General features: G+C 40.8%; 4 protein-coding genes across 7 annotated transcripts in view; 2 read left to right on the top strand and 2 right to left on the bottom strand.

Moving 5' to 3' along the window:
- siae (sialic acid acetylesterase) overlaps positions 1 to 25,678 on the bottom strand; it is a 301,364-nt gene that overhangs the window by 11,147 nt on the left and 264,539 nt on the right. The window lies entirely within an intron of this gene.
- On the top strand, positions 7,906 to 15,645 carry samsn1a (SAM domain, SH3 domain and nuclear localisation signals 1a). The gene is made up of 8 exons (XM_083772738.1): positions 7,906 to 8,050; positions 9,298 to 9,378; positions 10,139 to 10,264; positions 10,738 to 10,849; positions 12,206 to 12,357; positions 12,512 to 12,724; positions 13,108 to 13,255; positions 15,053 to 15,645. The coding sequence occupies exons 1-8, from the start codon at positions 7,994 to 7,996 to the stop codon at positions 15,199 to 15,201; spliced, it is 1,038 nt and encodes a 345-aa protein (XP_083628864.1). The 5' UTR covers positions 7,906 to 7,993; the 3' UTR covers positions 15,202 to 15,645.
- Positions 18,333 to 23,660, top strand: hspa13 (heat shock protein 70 family, member 13). The gene is made up of 5 exons (XM_083773573.1): positions 18,333 to 18,445; positions 18,788 to 19,134; positions 20,010 to 20,223; positions 20,640 to 20,807; positions 20,998 to 23,660. The coding sequence occupies exons 1-5, from the start codon at positions 18,421 to 18,423 to the stop codon at positions 21,576 to 21,578; spliced, it is 1,335 nt and encodes a 444-aa protein (XP_083629699.1). The 5' UTR covers positions 18,333 to 18,420; the 3' UTR covers positions 21,579 to 23,660.
- The window catches only part of gdpd5b (glycerophosphodiester phosphodiesterase domain containing 5b), a 94,699-nt gene continuing 92,786 nt past the window's right edge, over positions 23,766 to 25,678 (bottom strand). For all 4 annotated transcript variants that reach the window (XR_014569759.1, XR_014569760.1, XR_014569761.1 and 1 more), the window contains one exon: positions 23,766 to 25,466. Coding sequence is in view for 1 of the 4 variants with exons in the window: in XM_083773570.1 (XP_083629696.1) it covers positions 25,384 to 25,466 (83 nt within the window). In the remaining 3 variants the exon portion in view is untranslated. The remainder of the gene's footprint in view (positions 25,467 to 25,678) is intronic.

The following is a 25,678-nucleotide window of genomic DNA, read 5'->3' as shown; positions in this document are numbered from 1 at the left end:
GGTGGCCCAGAGGATTTAGCCCACATCGTGAACAATCACAATGAAGGTAAACAGGTGGGGTGAAGGGATTATGGGAGTTAATCTGATCTTTCTGTCCACGTTCATTTTGGACTCGCGACATGAGAGCTGATGGCATATAAGCCAGAAATTAGAACTAAAATAGTTCACATGCAAAAAGCTCTATTAACAAAAACTGCAGTCATTGCTGTACTGTGTAGGTCAGTATTAACCAGCTCAGTGGCCTTGGGGTATAAGAGTGCCCACCCTGGGATTGGGAGGTCAGGGTTCGATCCTTGGCCGGGTCACCACGGGTGGGATTGAGAGTAAAATAAATCCTGGGGATGTGTTTGCCTTGTAGCCTACTTCAAACGGCCTCAGCCTCACGCTACAGAAACAGGAGATCCTGCATTACCCATGGGCCACATGCCTCTCCAAGGCTTACAATAACTATAACTAGTTACAATAACTAACATTTCTCTTTTCAAAATCTTTTTATTTCCGTTTTATAACAGTATGCGTGTCAAGTCACAGATTCATAGAAACATTCAATTTTAGTATCAGTGACTGTGGGGTAAACAAACGTACTGTATAAATCATAGAGATCGTGGGCAGACATATTAAGAAGACTGTTATTATGCAAAACATGGCCCTTCAAGACAAAAGAAAAACGAAAAACATTTTCTCCCCAATTTAGTATAGCCAATTCCCAATTCCCCAGCCACTCTACAAGTACTCCATCTCTGCTAACCGCCACTGTCATTGGGAGGGTGAAGAAAGCCTCAGGTCTCCTCCGATACCCGGGCCGTCAAGCCAACATCTTCTTTCCACCCGACAGTGAATAACTAACATTTCTATTTAGATTTCATTTTTTCTAAATTATATTCTACCCCTGCTGTTGTCAGAAATTATTTTTTTGCTTGACAAGAAATCAAATTTTAGACAGTTACAACTCCTTGGCCTTGGAGGGCAGTGTTGAGTGACAAACAACTAATTGATTAGCTTTATTAAGTCTGCTGGCAGTAACTTGGAAGAAAATGTTTTATTAATTGATAATATATATATAATTAGATTAAAGCAGTGAAATTAAGCTTTTTGGGCGGTGTGAAGATCTGTGTGCATATACCAAAAGTATATGATTGTCTCCGAATAGTTCTCTAGCATATTTTGGGTTCTCTAGTCTAGGGACCCATCCACCTTCGCAGTGACACTGACTTGCTACCCTTGAATAGCGGTTTAACCTATTAAATAACCTGGTTTACAGAAGATATTGTCGATAGATATTGAGCTTGACCCAAAACTGTTTCTATTAGGTCTTTACCCACCTGGCCATAAGATTCAGAGTAGAGAACAAAGATTCCTGGATTTATGTTTACTACAAGCCAAAAGGGCTATAGCCTTATCGTGGAAAAAGATAGGCAAACCCAGTATTGCTCAGTGGTTTAGGGAGTTATCATTGTGTCTTCCTCTGGAAAGAATCACTTATACTTTGAAGAATAAACAGAAGATGTTTGATAAGATATGGGGAAGGTTTATCCAATATATTACGGTTAAGGATTTATCTTATTTAATGGTGGAAATTGTCTAATTGTATTCTCTGCAGCTGTTTGGTCTTGTGGCCATAAGGACTCTGTTGTTGTTGTTACCATTCTAAGTGCCATTATTTTATTATACTGTACTTATATATGTATGTTATTGTTTTGTTTTTTGTTTGTTTTTCATTTTAAGTAATTGTATTGTATTGTCTGTATTATGTATTGTTTTGTTGTATTGTCTGTTTGTCAAAAAAATAAATAATAATAATAAATATATTGTTAAAAAAAAATATATAACCTGGTTTACGGTTTCAGAGTTTGTGAAGACCAAACACAGAGCAGAAACCAAAGCAGGTAAAGGCCGTCACAGTCACACTGGCACTAAGAAGAAGGACAAACCTCCACCTCTTCAGGTAAATGGAGAATAAACACTAGCATGTCCAAGGTCACCTACATGTTCTGTAAAACAAATCCGCTCATTTTTTCATTTCATTTTGATCTGCAGACTGTTGGAAGCTATGAGGAATGGACGTCATGTCCAGAATGGACAAGCAGCAGACAGAAAGACCCAGTGAGTGCATCACAATGTACTCACAATGTAATAGTATGCATAAGCAGCACCAGCTAGTAAATCAAACAACTGAATTGCCGCCCGTTTGGCGCAGTAAAGACAGCTTGTGTCTAGCCTGAATGATACAATCACTTAACAAATGATGACTGGTGTTTTAATACGGTGCAGATGGCACAGAAAGGGGCACAATCATGTGCCCCCTTAATCCTCTAGGGCAGGCCTTGTGTATATATAGAGAGAGAAAAAGTGTGTGTGTGTGCGTGTGTGTGTGTGTGTGTGTGTGTGTGTGTGCGTGCGTGCGTGCGTGCGACTGTTCCTCAGATCATTCATACATGACAGATATTAGTATTACACACTCCACACTCCAGCTCCAATCCATAAAATATCCACACACACACAAGCGTCAGCAGCATAGACGCAGCAGGCAGCAGCAAAAGGCACGCAAGGACTGAGCAATCATGCAACATCCCCATTTAAATAGGGAGTTCTATTATGAAGTGAATATGTGATAGGTTGAGAATAGAAGCATGGAGGAGCTGAGACCGACTGATGTTTGCTCTGCGCATGTCTGTGCCAAGCGCGACGCTCATTTACTCTTAATGTCGGCCTTTTCAGGGTGTCCATTCTAACGGCATATCAACAGATCTCAAACCAGCTGTCAAAAGGGGCCATAGGGTTGTAAAGAAAGTCGGTGGAAAAAACGGGAAAGAAGGAACCAAGAAAAGTTTCAGCTACACAGGTAATGGTGGGATTCCTCTGTGTTACAAAAACAAATGTATGTGGTCAGAATTAAGGGTGTCTATTGTGAACTGTTGCGCTCTCACACACACACACACACACACACACACATTCTCGTTTTTAGTGCAACCGCAACCTCCACCACCAAGTCCTGTGGGCCCAGCTCCTGCTCCTGCCTACTTGGATGTGCCTTACAGACAAGACAAGCGGCTCTGCCCAAGCAGGGCCTCCACCCTCCCACCTGCCCAGGAGAAGGCATGCACCCCTGGCCGGGGCACAGAGAAGATGTCTCTGCCCGGCGGAGCAACTCCCACTCATCACCAGCGCTGGAGCAACCCAGCGGAGGCCAGTCCTGCTTGGGGAGATGCCCAGCACACTTGCCGTAGGCCGCTCACAGAGTATCGCGTCTACTCACACCACGACTTCACAGAGAAGGACTGGGAAGGCAGCCCTAGGAAGGTGTCACTGGCCTGTGATGATGACACCTTGAAACAGGACCCAATAAAACCCCAGCTCCCACCAAGAATGCCCAGGGCAGTCACAGATGTGGATATGTCGGTGAGTAAGAGATGACTGAATGACTACATGCGTCCTCTTTTTGAAAACACATCTGTCTTCTAGACTTCTACTCTACGGCCAATTTAGTGACAGAGTCTGACTGCTGGCCATTAAGCATGGTGTACAGAAGCAGGTATGCCTGCTTACAAAGAACTAAGACTGTTAATATACAGTATGTTGAGGATGCCGAAGAAGTAGTCGCTCACCTTGACCATAATGTTTTCGCACTGGAACAGGAATTGAAAATTGGGGACAAACGTTTTTGTTTTGTTTTCTGGCTTTTCTTGCCTTTATTGATAGCCCGAAGTGTAGAGAGACAGGAAACAGAGAGAGAGAGAGAGAGCCAGGGAGTGACACACAGCAGGGGTCTGCCGGCCCGGTCGGGAATTGAACCGGGGACCTGGAGGCAAGTATCAGAACCCATGCAGCATGTGCCTTAACCACCCGGCCACCTGCACGCCTGGGGACACTAAATATAATTCAATTACAAATGTACAGCTGATGTTCTTTACATGTCCTGAGAGACTTAAAAATGAGTCCCGAACAAGTTTCAGTTCCTCCATCATCTACATTGCAAGCAACACTCTTAAAAATAGTAAAATATCTAAAAACACATAAAAACCCCAGGAAAGTGTTTCTTGTCTCCCAAACATCATTAAAATAAGATCTGGTTGCAAAAGTGGTGAAGTGGCCCTTTAACGACTGTTGGTAGGGCGTTCCACATTTTGGTGGAGTGAAATTAATTTTGTCCCTCGTTTGTGCCGAATCTGGGTTGCACATGGTTTGTTGAACTCCCTCTGGTGTTGGACTGTGTGGCTGTGGACTTCGTTGACATTAAGGAAGTATTTAGACAGATACATGGGTATCTTGGTGGTGGGTATGTTGGTGAACCAACTTTTACGGTTCTGAACCAATTCATTTTCAGTGGAAAAACACTCTGAACTGGTTTAATATTAGGCGGGAAAAAATTACCAAAACCGGTTCAACCCCGGTGGAAAAGTGACCTTTGAGTCATGATAACTTAAGGTTAATAATAATAATCAGACAGCAGCAAGAAGGAAAAGAAACAACAACAGCAAAACTCTTAGTAAATCATGATTCACTTGCTTCTAAAACACACTGTTTAATTACTGTTGCTAAGATAATCCTTAAAGGTCATGGCCTTCACATTCACTCCAAGATCGCTTAAAAACTAAACCTCAGCTTGGTAGTGAGTGGCACGTGCACTGTTAAAGCTTCACATATGACACTACAGGGAAGATTGTTTTAAGATTAGTTTCACGGGTCATGGTCCTCATAAATGTACTGCCTCATTTGCTCTCAAGAAGGCTCATACTGAAGGTCGAATCACATGAAGTCACCTTACATTTACAGTGTGTAAGGTGAAGTGGTTAAGACCCCAGTCAAACAAACATGAATAAATCCTTGTTGGCCTAGGATGAAATTCTGGTAGATTATTCTCTATTCAGTCTACTATGACAACACTCGGTTCTTCACAGCTTCCTTATTGTCTCAATATACTGTAGAGTAGACAATACAAAAGGGGAACAGACTCTAAAGTCTCTATGGCAGTTTTTTTTTATGTGTGTTTGACAATGCCCCCCAGTAACCTAAAAAAGTGCATTTATACAGCCACTTTATCCAAGGAGCTTTTAGTAACTTTACATAGATTGTGCATTACATTCAATTTCACCCATTCACACATTCATACACTGATGGCGGAGGAAACCATGCAAGGCACCAACCTGCACATCGGGTACTGAGCCACTGACCTACTTACATATTCTATTTTTGGAAATCCATTGAAAATAATTCTGACTAAATCTTTACAAAACGTCATCAATCCCGTACAACTCCTCCTGGGAGTCCGGACGGCGGTCTGAAGTAATAGATTAGAAGACCTAATCCTGGATTGAGGCGAATTTACAGTTGATTAAAAGCAGTGGGATTAACACAGTAAAATCCATAGTTTTAAAGTGTACAAATTTGGTTACATTTATACAATCTCAGAGTGAAATGAACACAGAGGATTTCACTGTGTGCAGGCCATGTTATTGTCCGTAGAGTTCTCTTCTCTACCACTGTCTGTATGAAACCCCTTGTATATTTACAGCGGCAGTGTGTAGAGAGTCTAGAGTCTATTCTACTACATCTCAGAGGCAAATACTGTACTTTTTACTCCACTGCAATTATTTGAAAACTTTAGTTAGTTGTTACTTATTATATTACAAAATATACATTTTGTAAAAGACTATATAGCCCTATTTTACAAAGAAGAGTATTTATTGCGACCTATGGTTGCATATTACTATGAAAACCTGTAAACACCTGTCAGTCAATCCGTCCGTCAAGCCTCGTGACACGCTCCATAAATGTCTGTCTCCATATGTGAAGATCACAACACTAACCTCATCACCCCCACCCGTCCTTCCTCTTCGATGTATAGATGGGGGGGGTTCACTTGACAGTTGACACCCATGGCCACTTTTAACTGCTTTATTAGCAAGGAAAGGAAACACTGAGAACACATTGAGGAAACAAGCATGCTGTAGCATTACAAGTTCTGTAATATAACAATAAACAATTAGACACAGCGGCAAATCTCTGCACATGTCAGTGGAAAGTACATTTAGTCGAGTACTGTAATTATGTACAACTAGACCGACCAGTGCCCGGCTGTAGAGCACCGATTCAGTAACGATGGAAGTTGGACATCCATGCCCCACGCGGCTATGCAATACCCGCTGTAGTTGAACCAGTGTCAGAGTACCCGTTCCACCCATCTGCCTGTGTCCATTTTATGCCATACATGGAGATTTCTGTATCTGTCTCTCTGTGTCCGTTTATTCCTATATATGGAGTTTTGTGTCAGGCATGCCCAAATATGAAGTGTGTTGCCTAATCTCAATGTGACGTCATGGAATCTACAGGTGAGGGTACTTACTCCTATTTTACCGCTGTAGTGCCGAAATGATTTCAGCTCGTCAGAAATTTTCAATAGCGCCGAAGAGCCGACTTTAGGACGGTACCTGCCCCCCCGAACCTCAAATGACGTCACATTGTATAGGCTCTACAGAGCCGAACCGACTTTTATTCGGCTCTAAAATAGGAGTATGAATCGGCCCTTAGATCGGCTCATTAGATCCACTGGTAGAGCCTGACCAGAGCCTTTTCTGGTGGTTCTGGATAACCGCGTATCTGACCGACTCGACACCGGGCACTGCACTCCCTGTAGTGGTGTGGAAGGCGTGTGTCAAATATGAAGTTGGTGGGGTGAACGGTTCTGAGTTACGTGGATTACACGCATACACACGTATAGAGACATGGTGCATTTATAGTGAGTTTGACTGAGGTATATTTACTTTACTTACAGTACTTCAGTATATTCTACTACATCTCAGAGGCAAATATTGTACTTTTTACTCCACTACAATTATTTGAAAACTTTAGTTAGTTGTTACTTATTATATTACAAAATATACATTTTGTAAAAGACTATATAGCCCTATTTTACAAAGAAGAGTATTTATTGCGACCTATAGTCGCATATTTCTATGAAAACCTGTAAACACCTGTCAGTCAATCCGTCCGTCCGTCCGTCACGCCTAGTGACACGCTCCATAAATGTCTGTCTCCATATGTGAAGATCACAACACTAACCTCATCACCCCCACCCGTCCTTCCTCTTCGATGTATAGATGGGGGGGGTTCACTTGACAGTTGACACCCATGGCCACTTTTAACTGCTTTATTAGCAAGGAAAGGAAACACTGAGAACGCATTGAGGAAACAAGCATGCTGTAGCATTACAAGTTCTGTAATATAACAATAAACAATTAGGGACAAAAAATCTCAAAGTAACATCATTGAAAATATGTTCTACACACTATGTTGAAAGTATAGATAATCCGGAAACTATTTCAACACAGAGTTGCCACTTTCAGCTGTTCCTCGATATGTTGGCCTGTCATAGCAGTCAACAGCTACTTCCTCAATAGCACAGTGTTCTCCCCCACATTAGGAAATTAGAGCAAAAGGAAACAGGCCTGCACCATTTACCGTAATGGCATCCCACTTGCAATCAATTAAAGGGCTGGTTTTTAACTAATTGGCAAAGAAACAAACTTAAAATCACATCTAATCACTGATTTTGGTGACTGCTTCTTTTACAATTCAACTTTGTGATGAGAATACACTGACAAGTAAGGTTATAAGCCTAACACAAATAGTGGGGTTTTGAGGCACTTTAACTATAGTGACGACAAGCCATCATAATTCGTCACCTTAACTCTACACAGAGCTGTTCCTGGTAATGACACAAATTAAAAATGTCAAAGACAGGCCACAAAACGCTCACTTAAGCACATTTAACTTTTCCCTTTGAAAGTGCGACAACAGACAGAATGGAGAACTGCCTCACATCCTGTGTGCTTTGAGGAAGTGGCCTAGCCAGTCGAGGTGGCAGTCTGACATGTCTTGGTGGTACAGTTAACACTGTGTTGTCACTTGTCACTGTCAGTAAGTAGAGCTCATCAGAGATGTTATAAGAGCCTACAACTGAGATTTGAGAAAAACCGCAGCAATAGACAAAAGAATGTTACAGAGGACAGCCTCGAGTGTCTCAGACAAACCAAAGAGCTGCAAACCAAAGGTAGGTGAAAATATAATATTACATTCTGTATGCAAGAAATGTTAAAACCATTATGAAATAGTGAGGTTAAGTCTTCTAGCATGGGAATTGTCACATTCAACCAAAACGTCTATAAAAATAGATTAAAGATAAAAGGAGAGAGTTAAAGTCTTTGCAGACTGTTTTTCTGGAAAAGGATGAAAAAAGCTGAAAATGTCAGAAAAATCTGCAAGGACCATTATAATGTGTAGTTCAATCAAAGAGTCCTATTCAAAATGTGGTAGACCAGCATTATAATATAAATGCCCTATAAATTGATAGGATGGCATTAAAACCCAATGTTTACTAAAGGTTTTCACTTAATATACAATGTCACTAAAGTAAACTGTATGGGAACAAAATGCAAACATTGAAATTGTTTGAGGATATGAGCATCCAATTAATTAACGATGATTCAACGATGAAGATTAAGGAACATTCTTGTTTTATCAAAATAAGAACCCCATAAGATTTTAGTGAACTATAATCTTTTGTTAACATTAGGCAGATGCGGACATGACAAAGTAATACAAGCTGGGTTAAATCAACCCCCAGAGGGCTATCTCTACTAGCCCAGCCTCATATTTAACCAGGTTTTCAAGGGATTATTAATTTAAATAATTATTTTAATGTGGTGATGATGATGGCTCTGAGTTTTGTTAGAGATTATGACCACTTTTAGCTGCATGGGAAATTCAAAAGTGTGATTTAGTAGAGAGAGAGATAGAGAAAAAGAGAGATTGGCACATATCTCAAACGTCAGAACACTATTTCATAACATAGAATCTATGTTATGAAATGATCTATGTCATAGATCATGACGTATTAATGTTTTGTTTTACCCAATTTCCATTATGGAATGTGCACACAGGACGGATGGATTTGAGGTCATTTGAGAATTATGCAATAATACTACTCACTTAGAACATGTCTAAGTAGTGAGTGAGTAGTATTTTTGCATAATTCTCAAATGACCTATTGAGAAAGAATGACTCATTTAATGAGTCCACGTGCCAGTTTATACAGCACTGTCATTCTGCATTAAACAACAAGTCAGATTAGTTACTGAAGCAGTGACTGACAAAAGTCACTGATGTGTGTGTGTGTGTGTGTGTGTGTGTGTGTGTGTGTGTGTGTGTGTGTGTGTGTGTGTGTGTGTGTGTGTGTGTGTGTGTGTGTTGGTCCTGGGGTGACAATATACTTGATCGGTCTCTAATCTCTCCCTCCAGCGCTCTACAAGCTTTGGCAGGTTTGAGGGCCTCAGACATCAGCCGTCTCCAGCCAAAATAGAGGAAAATGGATCAGCAACGGTTTGTAGCTTTATTATGATTGCTTTTATATGATTACTTTGGACTTATTATCTGGGCATGCTTTGTTTTTGTGTTGTTTCTTTCTGGGCATGTGTTGTGCCCTAGCTATGATAGATTATACAGTATGTAACTCCATGGTCACTGAACTAAATACTGGACCCAATCATCACAAGGCACACAATATTTACAAGATATTCATAGTAAAATGGCTTCTTTTAGCGAGACAAATCAGGAGAAAATCTACTTTGTTAATGACATTTTTTTATCCCAGCAACAAACTCTCGCGAAAAGCCTCTCTCTGTCCATCTGCAATTTCACGGACAACACATAGGGGGCTCTGACCACGCCTACTATATTTAGGAGTTTTGTAGGCTTTGTGTACCATTTCGCCTCTAGTGGCTCCAATGAAGTTGGCCCATCTTCATACATAAACCATCTTTGGTAAAACACACATGTTTCTGGCCATAGGGTGCAAATTTCAAATTGTGCTACTGTTATCTACTACAAATACAATTAACATTCAGTGGCTGTAGTTTCTTCCAGCGGTGAAATGTCCTTTTAATTTCTAAATGTAAATATAACTTATATTTTAACTGTAGCTTATGATTTTACTCGTAGTGCAATTCAGATTTCAATAAACATGTAGCACAGCTTGTCTGCTTTGTCTTTTTTTCTATTTTTTCTACTATAAATGTAGCAGCCCAGAGATTCTATTTTTATTAGGGCCATCCAAATAACAAATGTGTGAATTAATTTACAGCTTGCAGAAGAGCCTGGGTGTGAGAGTTCAGACCCAAATAAATCAGCAGGACTAGGGAAGAAGATGAAGGCGGTCATTTCACTAACCATGCGCAGAAAGATTGGCAAGAAACACCTCAAGGAATCTGTGAGTCATGGCCACAACTACAAACACAAACATACGCACTTTATCATTTATTCTCAAAATCTGCCACCCTGTGCTGTTTTTTCCAGGTGGCTAATCGTCCTCGGCCATCTTTTCTAAACCCACATCCTCATAACCATTCAGCTGATAAATATTACCACAATGATGGAATATTCCCCTGTTAGACTATCCTGTCATACACAAAATGTTACAACCATGTACATGTAAAATTGTGAAATATAACAAATAACATAAATAAAATACAATAAAATTCCTAGCGGTTCATCATTGCCGTCTAATTACGGCCTTTGCTTAATATTGAACAAGTGTAAAATATATAGTATCGCAAATTAGTATTGCAAATATTCGTTCTTCACATTTAGTGACTCGTATCATTATACACCACATGCATTAATTACGCAGGTCAAAGTTACCGATGTCTGCTCCATCATATCATTTGATGTTTCCCCTCTCAGAATGAAGACCCAGACAGTGAGGCAGCAGAGAGTGCTGATCCAGCAGAGACCAGCTCTGCCACAAGGACCAGAGCCTCCTTAGACAGCCTATACAGTGGCCTGAGCTCCTCCAGTAAGTTCCTGCATAATTATGTTCATAAGGACTCACATGCACCTCAGACCTGAGTACCGAAACTATTAGCATTTTGGATGGTATTTGCAAATATCATGGAAAACTAGAAAAAGTGCCCTTCTGGGCACAGGTCTCCACCAGGATAGGAATGTAGGACATTGCAGCTTGCCTTCATCTGGTGGTTGGATAAAAGGGCAACAAAAGTAAATTATCCACAGATCCGTGCAGTTAGAGGTGAAAACAGTTTTCGGCCAGTTATAGCGCCACCTTGAGGCTGAGTTGAAATTGTTCATGTGGCATTTCGTCCTCGGCCTAGTGGGAATGTGTGTGCACAATTTCACGGAAATCACGCGATGTGTTCATGATTTGCAGCATTTTGTTTGAAACTGAGCACTCCTGTGAACTTTGGAAGCCAATCTTAACCAATCAGGATGGAGTCTGATAAATCTGAAAGACCGGTTTCGTTGAATGGCTCTAGAGAGACTGTGTACCAATTTGCGCGATCTTTGGACAAAATGTGTAGGTGTACTGTGCAAAAACTTGTTTTGCACAAAGCGGCCTCCTGGTGGCGCTATAACAGGCCGTTCTGGAAAGTTTGGGGCAGAGGTTCATCGTTGGCATCCAGGGAGTGTGTGTGCAACATTTGGCATCGACCGGGTTAACGGTGGCCGAGATTAGCTGCTCACGGACACACACACGGACACACAGACAGACGGACGGACGGACGGACGGACGGAGTGCAAAACATACTCTCCCCCCATGCCTTCGGCCTGGTGGAGACAATAATAAGCCAATATAATGAGTGCCAGGATCTGTGTCCCCGTCGCCCAGTCTACTGTACGTGTCAAATGGTGCTTTAGCATAAGGGCCTTATTTTTGTCTTTGCCTTATACCCTTATCCCTAAACATCTTTGCCTTTAAAAAAACATTTTAAAATACTTCAAATAGCCTATCTACATTGATATGTTGTTATCAATTTGAACCATTTTAAAAATGTTTTTTAAAATAGTAAAAAATTAAATAGGCAAAGAAATGTAGGGATAATAGGGCCCTTACTAAGTGTCCCTGAGCAAGGCACTTTAACCCCTAACTACTCCCCAAGAGTCATATTAATGGCAGCCTAGCTAGATATCATGCAAAGGACAGGATGAGTAAATGCAGCTCAGGACAAATTATATTAACCCTAGAACACTAAACATATTTTTTGTCACACCATCACTAAACACGGGTATAGTCCAATGCATTTCAGCACCATAGGGAAGGATCAGCAACTAAGACACACACACACACACACACACACACACACACATGCACGCACACAATTGCAGCCATGCTGACTTGTGCTTGTTGGTTCAGGTGGTGTGGCCAGTGTGTCAGATGGCTCCAGTCAGAGGAACAGTCTAAGGCTGGAGGAGGAGAGTTCTTACCACGGACAGTTCTGTGGCAGATCCCGTGTCCACACAGACTTCGTACCCAGTCCATATGACACAGATTCTCTCAAGCTCAAGGTAAATGACACTGAACATGAACATGAATGTCAGCTGAGGACCACAACATATACTGTGGTACTCAGCTGCACTCAGGTGCCCTTTTCTTAGGTTGTCACATAAACGGATAAAGTTACGGTTATTGAAAATGTACTTAACACTGCCATTACCGTAGGTTGGTGACATCATCAGCATCATCAGTAAGCCACCCATGGGCATCTGGACGGGCATGCTGAACAACAAGGTGGGAAACTTCAAGTTCATCTACGTAGACATCCTCCCTGAGAAGGAGAAAGAGGAAGAGACCCCAAAGATCAGAGAACAGAAGCTGTGTAAGAGACCTCGTCCCAAAACTCTCATAGAGCTACTGGAGCGACTCAATTTAGAGGTGAGAACAGAGCATGAAATCGCATCGGAATTCGGCTTGTGTATAAACCAAATGTAATACAGCTACAGTAGACTGTACATGTTGCTGATGCAATCTGAGAACCCATCGTCAAAAAATAAAGGACATTTTTCCTTTATTTTCAACTCATTCCGGCAAATCACAATTTGCGTCCTCACCTTCGTCTTCAATGTTTGTGTTTACACAAACACTCAAAGCTGGCCATTCAATGTTTGTGTTAGGACAAACACTCAAAACAGACAAAAAAGACAATGTTTGTGTTACACAAATTTAACCCTCAAAGCTGGACACTTTGAATTAGATTGTTTGACGTTAGTCAACAGTCTGTCTCGAGAGACTAATGCTGATGTAAACAATGTTTTCAGGAGTATACCTCTGCCCTGCTCCTCAATGGCTACCAGACGGTAGACGACCTGACGCATCTGAAGGAGAAGCACCTCATAGAGTTAAATGTTAACGACCCGGAGCACAGACGAAGGCTGCTGGCTGCTGCCGACTTCCGCTATGCAGAAGGTACAGTGAAATAGCAAGAATTACCACATGAAAAAGATGTAAAGGAAGTCGACAATACTATACTTACTAGACTGCACAGGAACAGAAACAATGCAAGTTGGAAACGATTCAAGTTGGGAATGCTGGTTATGCATTACCTATTGACCCATTGTCATCAGTATATGACAATATGGGCATATTGTATCCTTTGTGATACACATGCCGAGTTTGAAGTCTGTCCGGTTCTCGAGATACACAATGGATAGATTGACATGCACTGACATGCACACACACACACACAAACACACACACACACACACACACACACACACACACACACACACACACACACACACACACACACACACACACACACACACACACACACACACACACACACACACACACACACACACACACACACACACACACACACACACACACACACACACGTAGAGATTTGACTGATCGGACTTGCATAATTGTAACTGATAAGAACATGTATAATTGTCAAATACACTAAACTATAAGTAAACTAAACTATCTCTAGATACAATTAGGGAATTAAATAAGTAATTTAAATTAATTTCAACCATATCAGGTATAAATACTGAATGCAAAGAAAGCCTATTCAGTGATTTCCTGTTTCCTGGAGCCTCTCTAATCAGGCATTTTTAACCACAACTATCGCAGAACACCTTACAAACTAAACCAAAGCTGTAGTTCCTGATGAACTCAAGGAGGATGAATAAATAACAATTGCTGTGAGACACAGTTTGACACAGCAGTGTGTATAGGTTGCTAAAGGGTGAAGTAATAATTGATGTTTGGGTAGCAGCCTGGCACGGGAACCAGACAGATGGTGCTGAAATGAAGTATGACCTTGCCAAGCTTGTTGACTGACCAGAGAGACATTTAATCAAGCTGAACTCCATTATGCTAGCCTAATGTCAACCTAATGACACTGCCCATGCTAAGAGTTTTAGGGCTTTTCAATCAGGTCTGACAATCAAATCAGAAAGGAATAATCAACATCTATACCTACTGTAAGCTGGAAATGTGTTGCTCTTAGCTCTCGTGACTCAAGTCACCTCATCTAGATGTGAAAGTGTTAGTTTGCATGTTTTCACTGATAGAGCCTCTCTCTGCAAACCATTTTGACTGATGTTTGGAGTCACTCCGGACAAAAGCCAAATGATTGCACTTCCTCTTTACAGAACTTATCTCCCTCACACAAGTTGGCCCACAAGCAATATGCAACAGGCAGTGATAAACAAAGGTGTTACTCTTGACACATTGCACTGCCGAAAACAGCAGTAGTATATGATAGTGCACCTTTTGACAACGTGATGTTTCACACCATGTTGTGAGCTTGTACATCGGCTATTTTCACTACTTTTTAAACATTTCTAATTCATGGGATTTCTCTGATTTTTCTTTGATTTCTTCATGAAATTACTGATTTTTTTTAGCTTTTTCAGGAATGTTTTTTGCAAATGTTTTGAAATAATAATTAAAAAACAAATGTAGGAAACAAAAAAATAAAGGGACCCATAAAAATGTGTCCGCCACACACAAATGGGACCCATCTCAGTGTTTATTTGGGAACCAGTGATATCTAGATTACACATTTGTTTCAGTTTTCAAAGATCAAGTGTTGTGAGCTTGTAGATCAGTTAGTTTTGACAATGTTGGTCGTTAATAAGCTCATTTCAATTGACAGTGATTTTCCTTTTTATTGTGGTCGTACAACGACCATTAAATGGCCACTGATGTTTCTCATTATGTCTCACTTCACTTGGCCTGTTTACCCACCAGGTGAAGACGTGACAGAGGGAAAAGACAGTCTTCTACAGGAGGGTGATAGTGACTGTCCCAGAGATTCCGGCTGTTTCATCCCTTCTGAATGCTCAGAAAACAGCAAGGAGGAAGGCGACCAAGATGCTCTCGAAATCTCTAGTCACTAAACACATATCTTCAAGAATTTAATTGCACTTCGTTATAAAAAAAGAAGAAAAGTGCTGTGAGACTGTTCTCCTTCAGATTTCCCTAAATAGAATATATTCACATTCCTCATTTTAAATGAAGGATACCGCTATAGCCACTCACGTGTGCCACATACTGTATACGTATAGAAACATTGTCTTCAGTGACAATTGTCTACTTATAAGTATATACACAAACACTGAAAATACCAAACCATCCTATAAATGTTACCAGGGTTTAATTCATTACCAAGTTCCACCATATGTGGTTGAATCTAATATGTTCCTGGCATTTAGCGTTATGTTCACAAAACATTTAGCTTTTAATATTTTCTTTTCTGTATTGTGTGCATCCATGACCGCCTTTGTATTTCATTCCCAATGTGTTTCAACAACTTTTGTACATGTAAATAAATGTAATGTCATCTTCTGTCACTCAAACAATAATTAAGTATTAGTCTATAATCTGTCTGTATGTTTGTCCAGCATTTGAATATGAAAGCAATGGTAACATACTAGTAGACATGAAGCAGGGATATTGGAGAATCAATGTATCCAACCAGGTTTTACATGAATCTATATTCAGCAGCACTCTAACAAAAAGTCCTACTGTCAGTGTCGTGTGTCGGCTATAATATACAGTGGTTTTCAACCGGTGGTTCGGGGACCACCAGTGGTCTTTGAGGGGGTTCCAGGTGGTCCCCAGCTAAATGATGGAGAGTTGGTAACCGAATGGACCCTTATTAGCTCTTTAACTATAAGAGTTAAAGTAATATTGTTAAACATCTGCATTAGGCTACTTAATTTACAAGAAATACACAAATACACATTTTGAGAATGTAGAATTGTTATTTTGATCAACATTTGCTTTGTTATAATATCACTACATCAATATCACACATCAATAGAGCATGGATGGAATTTGTGGACAAAATGTGTCTGAAAGAGGCTAACTCTCATCAAATGGTGGTTCGTGGCTCAAATGCTGAATAAATAATTGACCTTGATATGAAAAAGGTTGAAAACCAGTAACCACTGATATACAATAATAAATATATGCGTAGCCTACTGTACGTGTGTGTGTGCATGCATTTAACATTTTAAATGCATGCATAAACAGGGTCAAGTCAGTCCATTCATATATTAAAGTCATAGCAAAATCAACAAAATGTCAACATTTTAATACAAGAAATAAGTAATGTTATGCTTCCATATAGGCCTACTTAGCCCCACAAGCAGAACCCAATGGTACTGAAGTTTCTGACATTTTTGAGACCCAGTTACCATGGGGTCCTATTCCACCTCTACCCTGCCACCTGGTACGCGAACATAAATAAACATAAATACGTCGGATACGTCGTTTCTGCGCCGTTTGAGGGCTTTTGTTTGTTTGAGTTATTCTGAATGTGTGAACTATAAGTACCTATAAATACCGCTGCGAATTCTCCTGTGCCGCGGAAGCCGTTAAGTATTTTTAATCTTTGTTTGACCGATTTGGTCGCTTTGATTCTTCTCTTCCTACCTTGTTTATTGACACTTCATTGTACCGCCTATCTGGCTAGCTAGTGGCTATAGCTATGACAGGGCAGATCAGAGGCAGGAACGTAGCCACGCACAAGCCAACCGCACAGCGGGAGGCGGTACAATAAACGGTAAATAAACAAGGAAGGAAGAGAGGAATCAAAGCTTCCAAATCGGTCAAACATAGATTAAAAATACTTAACGGCTTCCGCGGCACAGGAGAATTCGCAGCGGTGTACTTTGTAAACTAGAGTTCACACATTCAGAAGCCCTCAAACGAACAGAAGCCCTCAAACAGCGCAGAAACCACGTTACCGAAGGTATTTATGTCCGCGTTCCATCATTTCCATACGAAAACACATCACCGCACAGGGACCCTACGGGTCAGCCCGGTTCGGTTCGGATTGGGCTGACCCAGGGGGTTCCGAGAGGGGCTAAGGCCTACTATAAATAATAATATATTAGCCCCTCTCGGAACCCTCCGTAAAGCTTTTCTGAAATTTGGATGTCACTTTACGTAGGGTCTCTGTGCATATCTGTGTTTTCGTATTGAAATGATAGAACGCGGACATAAATATCGTCGGATACGTCGTGTCTGCGTCGTTTGACGGCTTCTTTTCGTTTGAGTTATTCTGAATGTGTCAACTATAAGTACCTATACATACCGCTGCGAATTCTCTTGTGCCGCGGAAGCCGTTAAGTATTTGTTTGACCGATTTGGTCGCTTTGATTCTTCTTGTTTATTTACCGTTTATTGTACCGCCTCCCGATGTGCGGTTGGCTTGTGCATGGCTACGTTCCTGCCTCTGATCTGCTCTGTCATAGCTATAGCCACTAGCTAGCCAGATAGGCGGTACAATGAGGTGTCAATAAATAAGGAAGGAAGAGAAGAATCAAAGCGACCAAATCGGTCAAACAAAGTATACTTTGAATACTTAACGGCTTCCGCGCCACAGGAGATATTCGCAGCGGAATTTATAGGTACTTATAGTTCACACATTCAGAAGCCCTCAAACGAACAAAAGCCCTCAAAGAGCGCAGAAGGACATATCCGAAGTTATTTATGTTTAATTATGTGTGCGTACCCGATGGCAGGGTGGAGGTGGAATAGGACCCCATGCTATCTGGGTCTCAAAAATGTCAGAAACTTCAGTAGAATTGGGTTCTGACTTGTAGGGCTAATAATATATATATGACTAGATGAAAATACGTTTACACGATTAAAATACCTAGGTTAGTTAATTTGCACTTATTTGACTTGTATGATTTAAATAGTCGTGGTGGATGGAACTTTGGAAGCTATTATAACCTATATTGCTATTGCATACCCGATACTGTATACTGTAAAAGCATTGTATATCATATGGTGTGCAAAAACACAAAGCCAAATCATCTCTAAATTGTATGCGTCAGAAGAACGTACGTGCTACGCTTTGCGGGAAATGTAGTGTTCATTCACTGGACCTATGATGGTGACGTCTCTATTGAACTACATTACCCATACACACCATGTTCACGAGACAATGTTGACGTGTAGTTCGTTGGTATCCTGACTGAGAATTTTAACCAACCCGAACCTGACAACATATCGTTCTGAATCTGAACTGGTGCTGGCACTGTATGTGTTCCCGTTACAACACGCTTCTTTTATAGGTTGAACGTTTACGACATTGAATCATCATGTCCGGAGAAGTGTCTATGATCGGTAAGTGAAGATGACAAATAATTACTCTTCGCCGGGTGCCGTTAATAATTATAAATGAACTAAAGCTAATGGCTAGCAGTACAATACTGTACGATACGGTAACTTTGGTTTGATGCACCTGTACTGTACCCGTGTGTATGTGGTCCTGACCCCGGTCTCCTCCTGACGTATGTTAGTTAGACACATCGATCATACATGTCATGTCCGTCTAATTTCCTTACAACTATCAAGCTTTGTTACTTAAATAGCCTATGGCTATTTATTTAAATAACACAACAAGGATCAAAGCAATCCGTTACCATAATTAATAGCTTTTCCCCTCGGTTTACATTTACCTTTTAGGTTCGGTCATCCTGGCTTTGTTCCTGGCTGGATATCTGGGCCAGCAGTACTTGCCTCCTCCGACGCCCAAAGTGATCGGTCTGGATCTGGGCACCACCTTCTGCTCCGTCGGCGTGTTCCACCCGGGAACCGGGCAGGTGGAGGTGATCGCAGACCAAGAGGGCAGGAAGAGCATCCCCAGCACCGTCTCGTTCACCGCAAGCGGCGAGGTGCTAGCCGGTTACGAAGCCCAGGATCTGGCAGACAGCAACCACCAAAAAAACACCGTCTATGATGCCAAGAGGTTCATCGGGAAGATATTTGAACCTGAGGTTCTCGAGGAGGAGAGTGCTCGGTACCCATTCAAGGTATTGTGATGGTCATTGGATAGTGGTGCTGATGATAAGATTTACATAAATATACCTATGCATATGAATGTTATTATATACTGGAGACATTTTTATGACGGCAATAAACCCATAGTAGTAGTAGTCGGGGCACGGAGCTTCCGCTTTAATACAACGTCAACATCCGGTTTTCTATCAACACTTTTGCACATAACAGTCAACTTTCAGTTCAATTCAATGGGCTTTATTGGCATGATGAGAAAACACATTTACATTGCCGAAGCGAATACAATAAAAACAAAATGTATGTACAATTGAAAGTCAGAATCTCGAATAAATCAATTTCTATGTACCAAGATCACTCAATGCAATGATTAGTCTTTAGGGTGGTTGTGTTTCCATTTGGTTAGTCGGTTAGTCGTTCGGATATTAGGCAGATATTAGGCAGTTGTCCAGAAAGTGGATCTGACCAATATGCCCATATATAGGCATGTATGGAGATCCAGTTGTTCAGAACCGCCGACATAATTATCTACCCACGTGACCGACTTCAAAATTGGCGAGCGTATCAGCGAGGCTCTGAGGGCGTGATACGTGTGCAAATGTGGGAAGTTGGTCGGATCCGCGGATTTCCCAAAAATATCGGTAGAACCGCAAATATAAATGTATCTAGACACAGACAGACGGATACAGACATCTCCATATATAGGTAAAAGGGACACAGACAACAGGTACTCTGACAACTCTGACGAGTATTGCATTTGCAACTTGCATGCATTTTGTTCTCGACTTTCATCGTTCCCAATGGGCACCGGTATAGTACCAATATTCCACCTCTATGGACAACTTGGGTTTTCCTCCTCATCTCTCTACCTTTGTTTTTCTTTCTCTTTCAGGTGATTAACAACAATGGCAGTGCTGAGTTTGTGATCTCCACCAACAGTACCTTCACAGTGAGCCCAGAGTTCATTGGCTCCAGGCTGCTGTTGAGACTGAAGAAGATGGCTGAGAGAAAACTGGGTGTACCCATCCAGAAGGCAGTCATCTCAGTACCAGCAGAGTTTGATGAGCGACAAAGGGACTACACTGTCAGGGCTGCCAATCTTGCTGGTCAGTAGTCCATGTTTGTTAATAGGATATGTTAATAATGATTTTATGGGGAAAACCAGAAGAAATGTGTTCTTCTGGTTATATTAGTTTACATACTGATGAAGAGCAGAAGGTAATACAAGCACAAAGTGTAGCTGCTGACCAAATAAGATGTTCAAATGAATAGTGACACTGAAAATAAATCACAATTCTGGATTATTTTCAATGAATTGTGCAAACCTAGTAGTACAGTATTCAGAGTAATAGCAAAATAATCTCAAGTTATCAAGTTGGAGATGACAAGGTTATCAAATTAATGTATGACTAAGGATTTATTTTCATTTACATTCTTAGGAAGTATGTCTTTATTTTAATTGTTTTTACATACTAATACTAATGTATTGCTTTTGTGATAATTGTTTCTCGCCCATCACCAGGCTTGGAGATCTTGCGTGTTATCAATGAGCCCACAGCAGCTGCAATGGCCTATGGCCTCCACAAAGTGGATGTGTTCAATGTGCTGGTGGTAGACTTGGGAGGAGGAACTCTGGATGTGTCTCTGCTCAACAAACAGGGAGGCATGTTCCTCACCAGGGCCATGGCAGGTGGGTCACTCACAAATCCTTCCCATTCTTAGTTAATTCATTTGTGTGGTTAGCATTCTGGTTGGAATTCAGTCTATTCATGATATAACTGGATGGCTTGTAACTTCAGTTTAAAGTTACATTTTGAAGTTTGACCATTTATATGAGATAACTGACTAATCACAACTTGATTGGCTTGTGTTTGTCCTAGGTAACAACAAGCTAGGTGGCCAAGACTTCAGCCAAAGGTTACTTCAGTACGCCATAGAGCGAGTTCGACAAGAATTCGGTGTTGTACCCGTTCTCAAAGAGGATATCCATCATCTCCGGCAGACTGTGGAAGCAGCTAAACTCAACCTTACCCTTAAAACAAGTGTCAACATTCGTGTGCCCCTACATTTGTATCCCACTGAGAGCAGTGGAGCACCCCAAGGATCTGTTCCGGAGCCAACAGTGTTTCAAATGGAAATTACTCGGAATCTGTTTGAGGAGCTCAATAAAGACCTTTTCCAAAAGATTCTGGCCCCTATTGAGACCGTTTTAACGGAGGGCCGCTTGGAGAAGGAGGAGGTGGATGAGATTGTTCTGGTCGGTGGGTCAACAAGGATACCACGGATCAGGAGGCTCATCAGTGAGTACTTTGGGAAGGAGCCCAACACGTCTGTAGACCCAGACCTGGCTGTGGTTACAGGGGTGGCCATCCAGGCTGGCATTATGGGAGGTTCCTGGCCTTTACAAGTCAGTGCCATAGAAATCCCAAATAGACACCTGCGCAAAACAAACTTGAATTGATATACCCGGTACCTAGCTTGGAGCGATGGATACCATAGAGACTTGACATCAATTTCAATGACTTGACTGCATCTTGCTTCTCTAACATGTGCTTAGTTTAAGAAATATGCAACTTGTGCAAGTCAGGATGAGACTCATATTTTTAACACACTGGAGACATCCACTCTGGTTATCACCAGACATCCACTGGACACAAGCTTGGTATACTGTTAACTGTCAAATCAAATTTCTTACGGTAGATTTAGTCATTGACTAAAGTCGGAAGTGATACAAAATTATTTGATCCCAATGGAGAGTAATTTCATTTTTATTTTTTTATTGACCAATTATACTTCGAATGTTGCTAGCACAAGTTTATATCTCTAAAAGGTGACCGATTTTGGGGGGCTTTTCTGCCTTTGATAGGACATAGTGGAGAGAGACAGGAAACAGGGAGAGAGCGACTGGGAATGACACGCAGCAAAGGTCGTCACCGTCGGGATCGGGACTCAACACGCTGTCAGGCATGCGCCTATAGTACCTATGTGGTATGCGCCTGCACCGCTAGGCCAGTGGGTGCCCCGATTCGTTGTTGTAGCATATAAATTCAGCATAAACATTTCACTGTAATAATGGATTATTATTTATTATAAAGAGAAGCCACACACCTAATGCCATCATGCGTTACGATGACATTCAACCGAATCAAATGATGGTCGGCTGTGGTTGGTAATGTCAAATTTGCAATGGTGTTCAATTCAGGGACCAACCAATATTTTATTTTTTTGTAAAGGACTGTGACCCGCTTGTACCCGCTTGTATTTATTTATTTATTTCCAAGAACTGTGTGTGTGTGTGTTCGTACGTGCCTTACTGTATGTCTGTCACATCCTTCTACCAGAGTGTGCACAGTGTGCTTTTGCCTTTTCAGAGTGCTGCTATATTGTTTTTAACTAAGGTATAGACAATAGTCTACTATAGTGAACTGTTGGTGGCAAGTGTTTCCAACACCGGTCTGTAGGTTTTAGTATGTACAGTACTGTATGTAGTGCTGTGCTTTGCATAGCAAAAATTGAGGCGTGAGTTTTAGCTATTGTTAAACTCTACAAAGAAAGAAACCCCTCCCTCTTGAAGGTAGTGAAGATCCTCAAAGCATGCACAGAGCACATTGCTTACCTCAGTCATGAGTATCTAAGTTTGTGCTGAGTTCTCAGCTTAGAATGTGGGCTGCTGCTTGCCTGTCAAAGGACATAATAATAGATATGCACTTTGAATATAATTTGTTAAAGTAACATTCTTGTGCAATAATTCAGGTTTCTTTTTCCATGACAGTTATTTCCATTTTAAAGTGTGCAAAGTGAAATGGTGTCAAATGGACTTGAAAGAAATATCAGTGTTAGTTTAACAGATTGTAAAGATTGAGACTTCAATCAAATTAACACAGTAAGAATTTTACTGTGTGCTTTTGATAAGTTGGCCAAACCTACCAGTAATGTGTGCCAAAAAAGGACCAAAGAATCAACTTACTGGTGCTGAATGTTGAATGTGGAGAAAATAATATCATACCAAGGTCTTTGTCTTTGCCTGGAATTTCATGGTTTCAGGTAAACAGTGACATTCTTGTCCTTTCCATATGTTGACATTAAGAGACAATGTATAAATCATTGTACATCACAAGAATTACAACTAACGGCTATATATCCGCTTTTCTTTGTGGGGTTCCTTTGAATTTGGTCAGTCTGTCTCAAGAGACTAGTGAAAGTGTAATCATTTTCTTACTATTCCTATAGAGTACTATAAGTATTTCTCAGATTTAAAATGTGTGAGTTCTTTTTGTGCATATTTCAAGTTAAAATCCAACTACATTGAAGTAAATGTTAGGCTATGCTGTATATGCCTTGATACTGCAGTAATTTTGCACCAATCCCATTGGAAATATGGAGATAAGGCCTTTGTCTTAAGCTACAGCCTATGAAATTAGGATCTATTTTTATAGTGCAAGTTTCACTTACTGTCATTAAACCAGTATTGCAACTTTACAATGATAAGGAAGTTGAACTGCTTATGACTTGCTTTCAAGATATTAAAATGCCATTCCTCATTCCATTTGTGTTTGCTTGGTATGATACTGTACATCTGTTGTTCAAGCACATAGTCAGGTTTTGTGTCATGGTCTGACAAAATAGGTCATTTATCGATTGTCAAGTCTTTACTCTAGATCTGATCTCTAGTTTTCTGTACCAGGTGAGAGCATACAATTCCTGTGGCCAATGTATGTGTTGCAGTAAAAGTGAGGAAAAAAACAGGTTGAGGTTGAAAGAAAATAAATAAGACTGCGAACGGGAGCCAGACGGGCAAAATCCAGCCTACAAAGTAAGAATCAAAGCATTATGTATCAGAAGAATCTTTAATGTTTCATTCTGAGGCACAATAATACCTAAATAAAGTATATGAACACAAAAGGCAATCCATTCCATGACCCTGTGCAGCCCATTGTAGTACATGTAGCTTCCCTTCAACAGCTTATAGCCTTATTTTCACATTAAAAGCTCCCAGCATCATCTACGTATTAGCATTCATTTACACTGTCAATCAACAAGATGCATTTTGTCTCTCAACACAATACTAAAAGTTCAGTAATAATTCAGAAGTTGTAAAGCAAGGTACTGAAAGAACTTGACTTCTGTAATGTCAAGACTATTGCTATATTATTATGCATCGTCACCGTGGTCACATTATTCAAATGTAGTTCATAGCTGGCTCTCAATATTCTTGCACATTATACCTTTTATGTACAGTAACACACTCAACTTAAAATAACCCTATCAGGGTACGCACAATACACTGTACACATCCTTAAAAAAAGAACCAAAAGTCATACATTTTCATGGTAGTTCGAGGTTGCCCCCGGAGCACAGCTCACAATCACTCGATATGATGATCACTTAAGTTACATGCAGAGATTGAAAAGAATAGGAGGGAACAGAATTAATTTAATGTATATTAAAAAAATATTATCTTACATCTTGGAAATGTTTCACTCATAGAAGAAGGCAGAGCCTCTGTAAACAGCTTGTTTGTATTTTTTCTCTCCTTTTTCACATTTAAATATAAATATTAAAGTAGTATTAACCACAGCACACTGGAGAGAGCCAGCGGAAGGCAGGAGCAATATCAGGTACACGTGCACCATGCCATCCCTAGTAATTATCTGTTTAATTACACTTTCCATCTGCTGATAAGAGTGTCTACTGTCAACTACAGTGCTTGAAAATAAAGTGACTGCTTTCGGAAAACAAGCTAAAAAAAGAAGTAAAGCAAGCAGAGTGAGACATTTAGCAGGTAACTTGAAATCCTGAACATTTACATAAGGGAAAGGAGACCACAGATTTGGCTAATCATTTTCATGAATAAAAAGTGCGTGTAGTCCCACATTATATCTATCTGTATGTGTGTGTATGTGTATGTGTGTGTGTGTGTGTGTGTGTGTGTGTGTGTGTGTGTGTGTGTGCGTGCGTGTGTGTGCATGTGTATACACACACACACACACACACACACACGCAAAAAAGGTATTTACAGAATATAGTAATAAACAAAAAAAGCAATTGGGCGGTAACAATTGCAGCCTCTTGACTATAAGCAGTGGGAGAAGTAGAAGACAACACACTTCACACTATATGGATGAGAGAGGGTGACACAAAATAAAGATTCTGAACATAATGCAACCCCTTTTCAACTTTAACCTTTTACATTTCCAGCATGCTGGTCGAGTGTCTTACAGTAGATTCACACAGGACAGGGTATATATACGTGGAGTTGGTCAAAGTCAGTGGCTGACGCCTTGGTTGGTGTAGTAGTCATAGCCATTCTCTGGGTACTCTTCAGGGCTGCTCACACCATTGCTCACCTCTGGAGGGCGCCACGGGACAAGGAGGAGAGAAAACAAAAGACACTGTGATATGTTGTCATATATGCTCTCATATTAAGTATGTTAGTAGAAGCAACATATTAACCGTGCCACTCTTGGAAAAGCATTTATCACTGCATTTCAAACCACACCAGCATACTGTACATGAAATGCCCTGTAACCCCTTTTCCTGTAAGAGCCTTTTCCAGTATAC

The sequence above is a fragment of the Protomyctophum parallelum genome (genome assembly GCF_964188405.1).
Source record: "Protomyctophum parallelum genome assembly, chromosome: 9".
NCBI lineage: Eukaryota > Metazoa > Chordata > Actinopteri > Myctophiformes > Myctophidae > Protomyctophum > Protomyctophum parallelum.
Note: the sequence above shows the minus strand (reverse complement) of the source record. Positions and strands in the feature narration are given on the sequence as shown.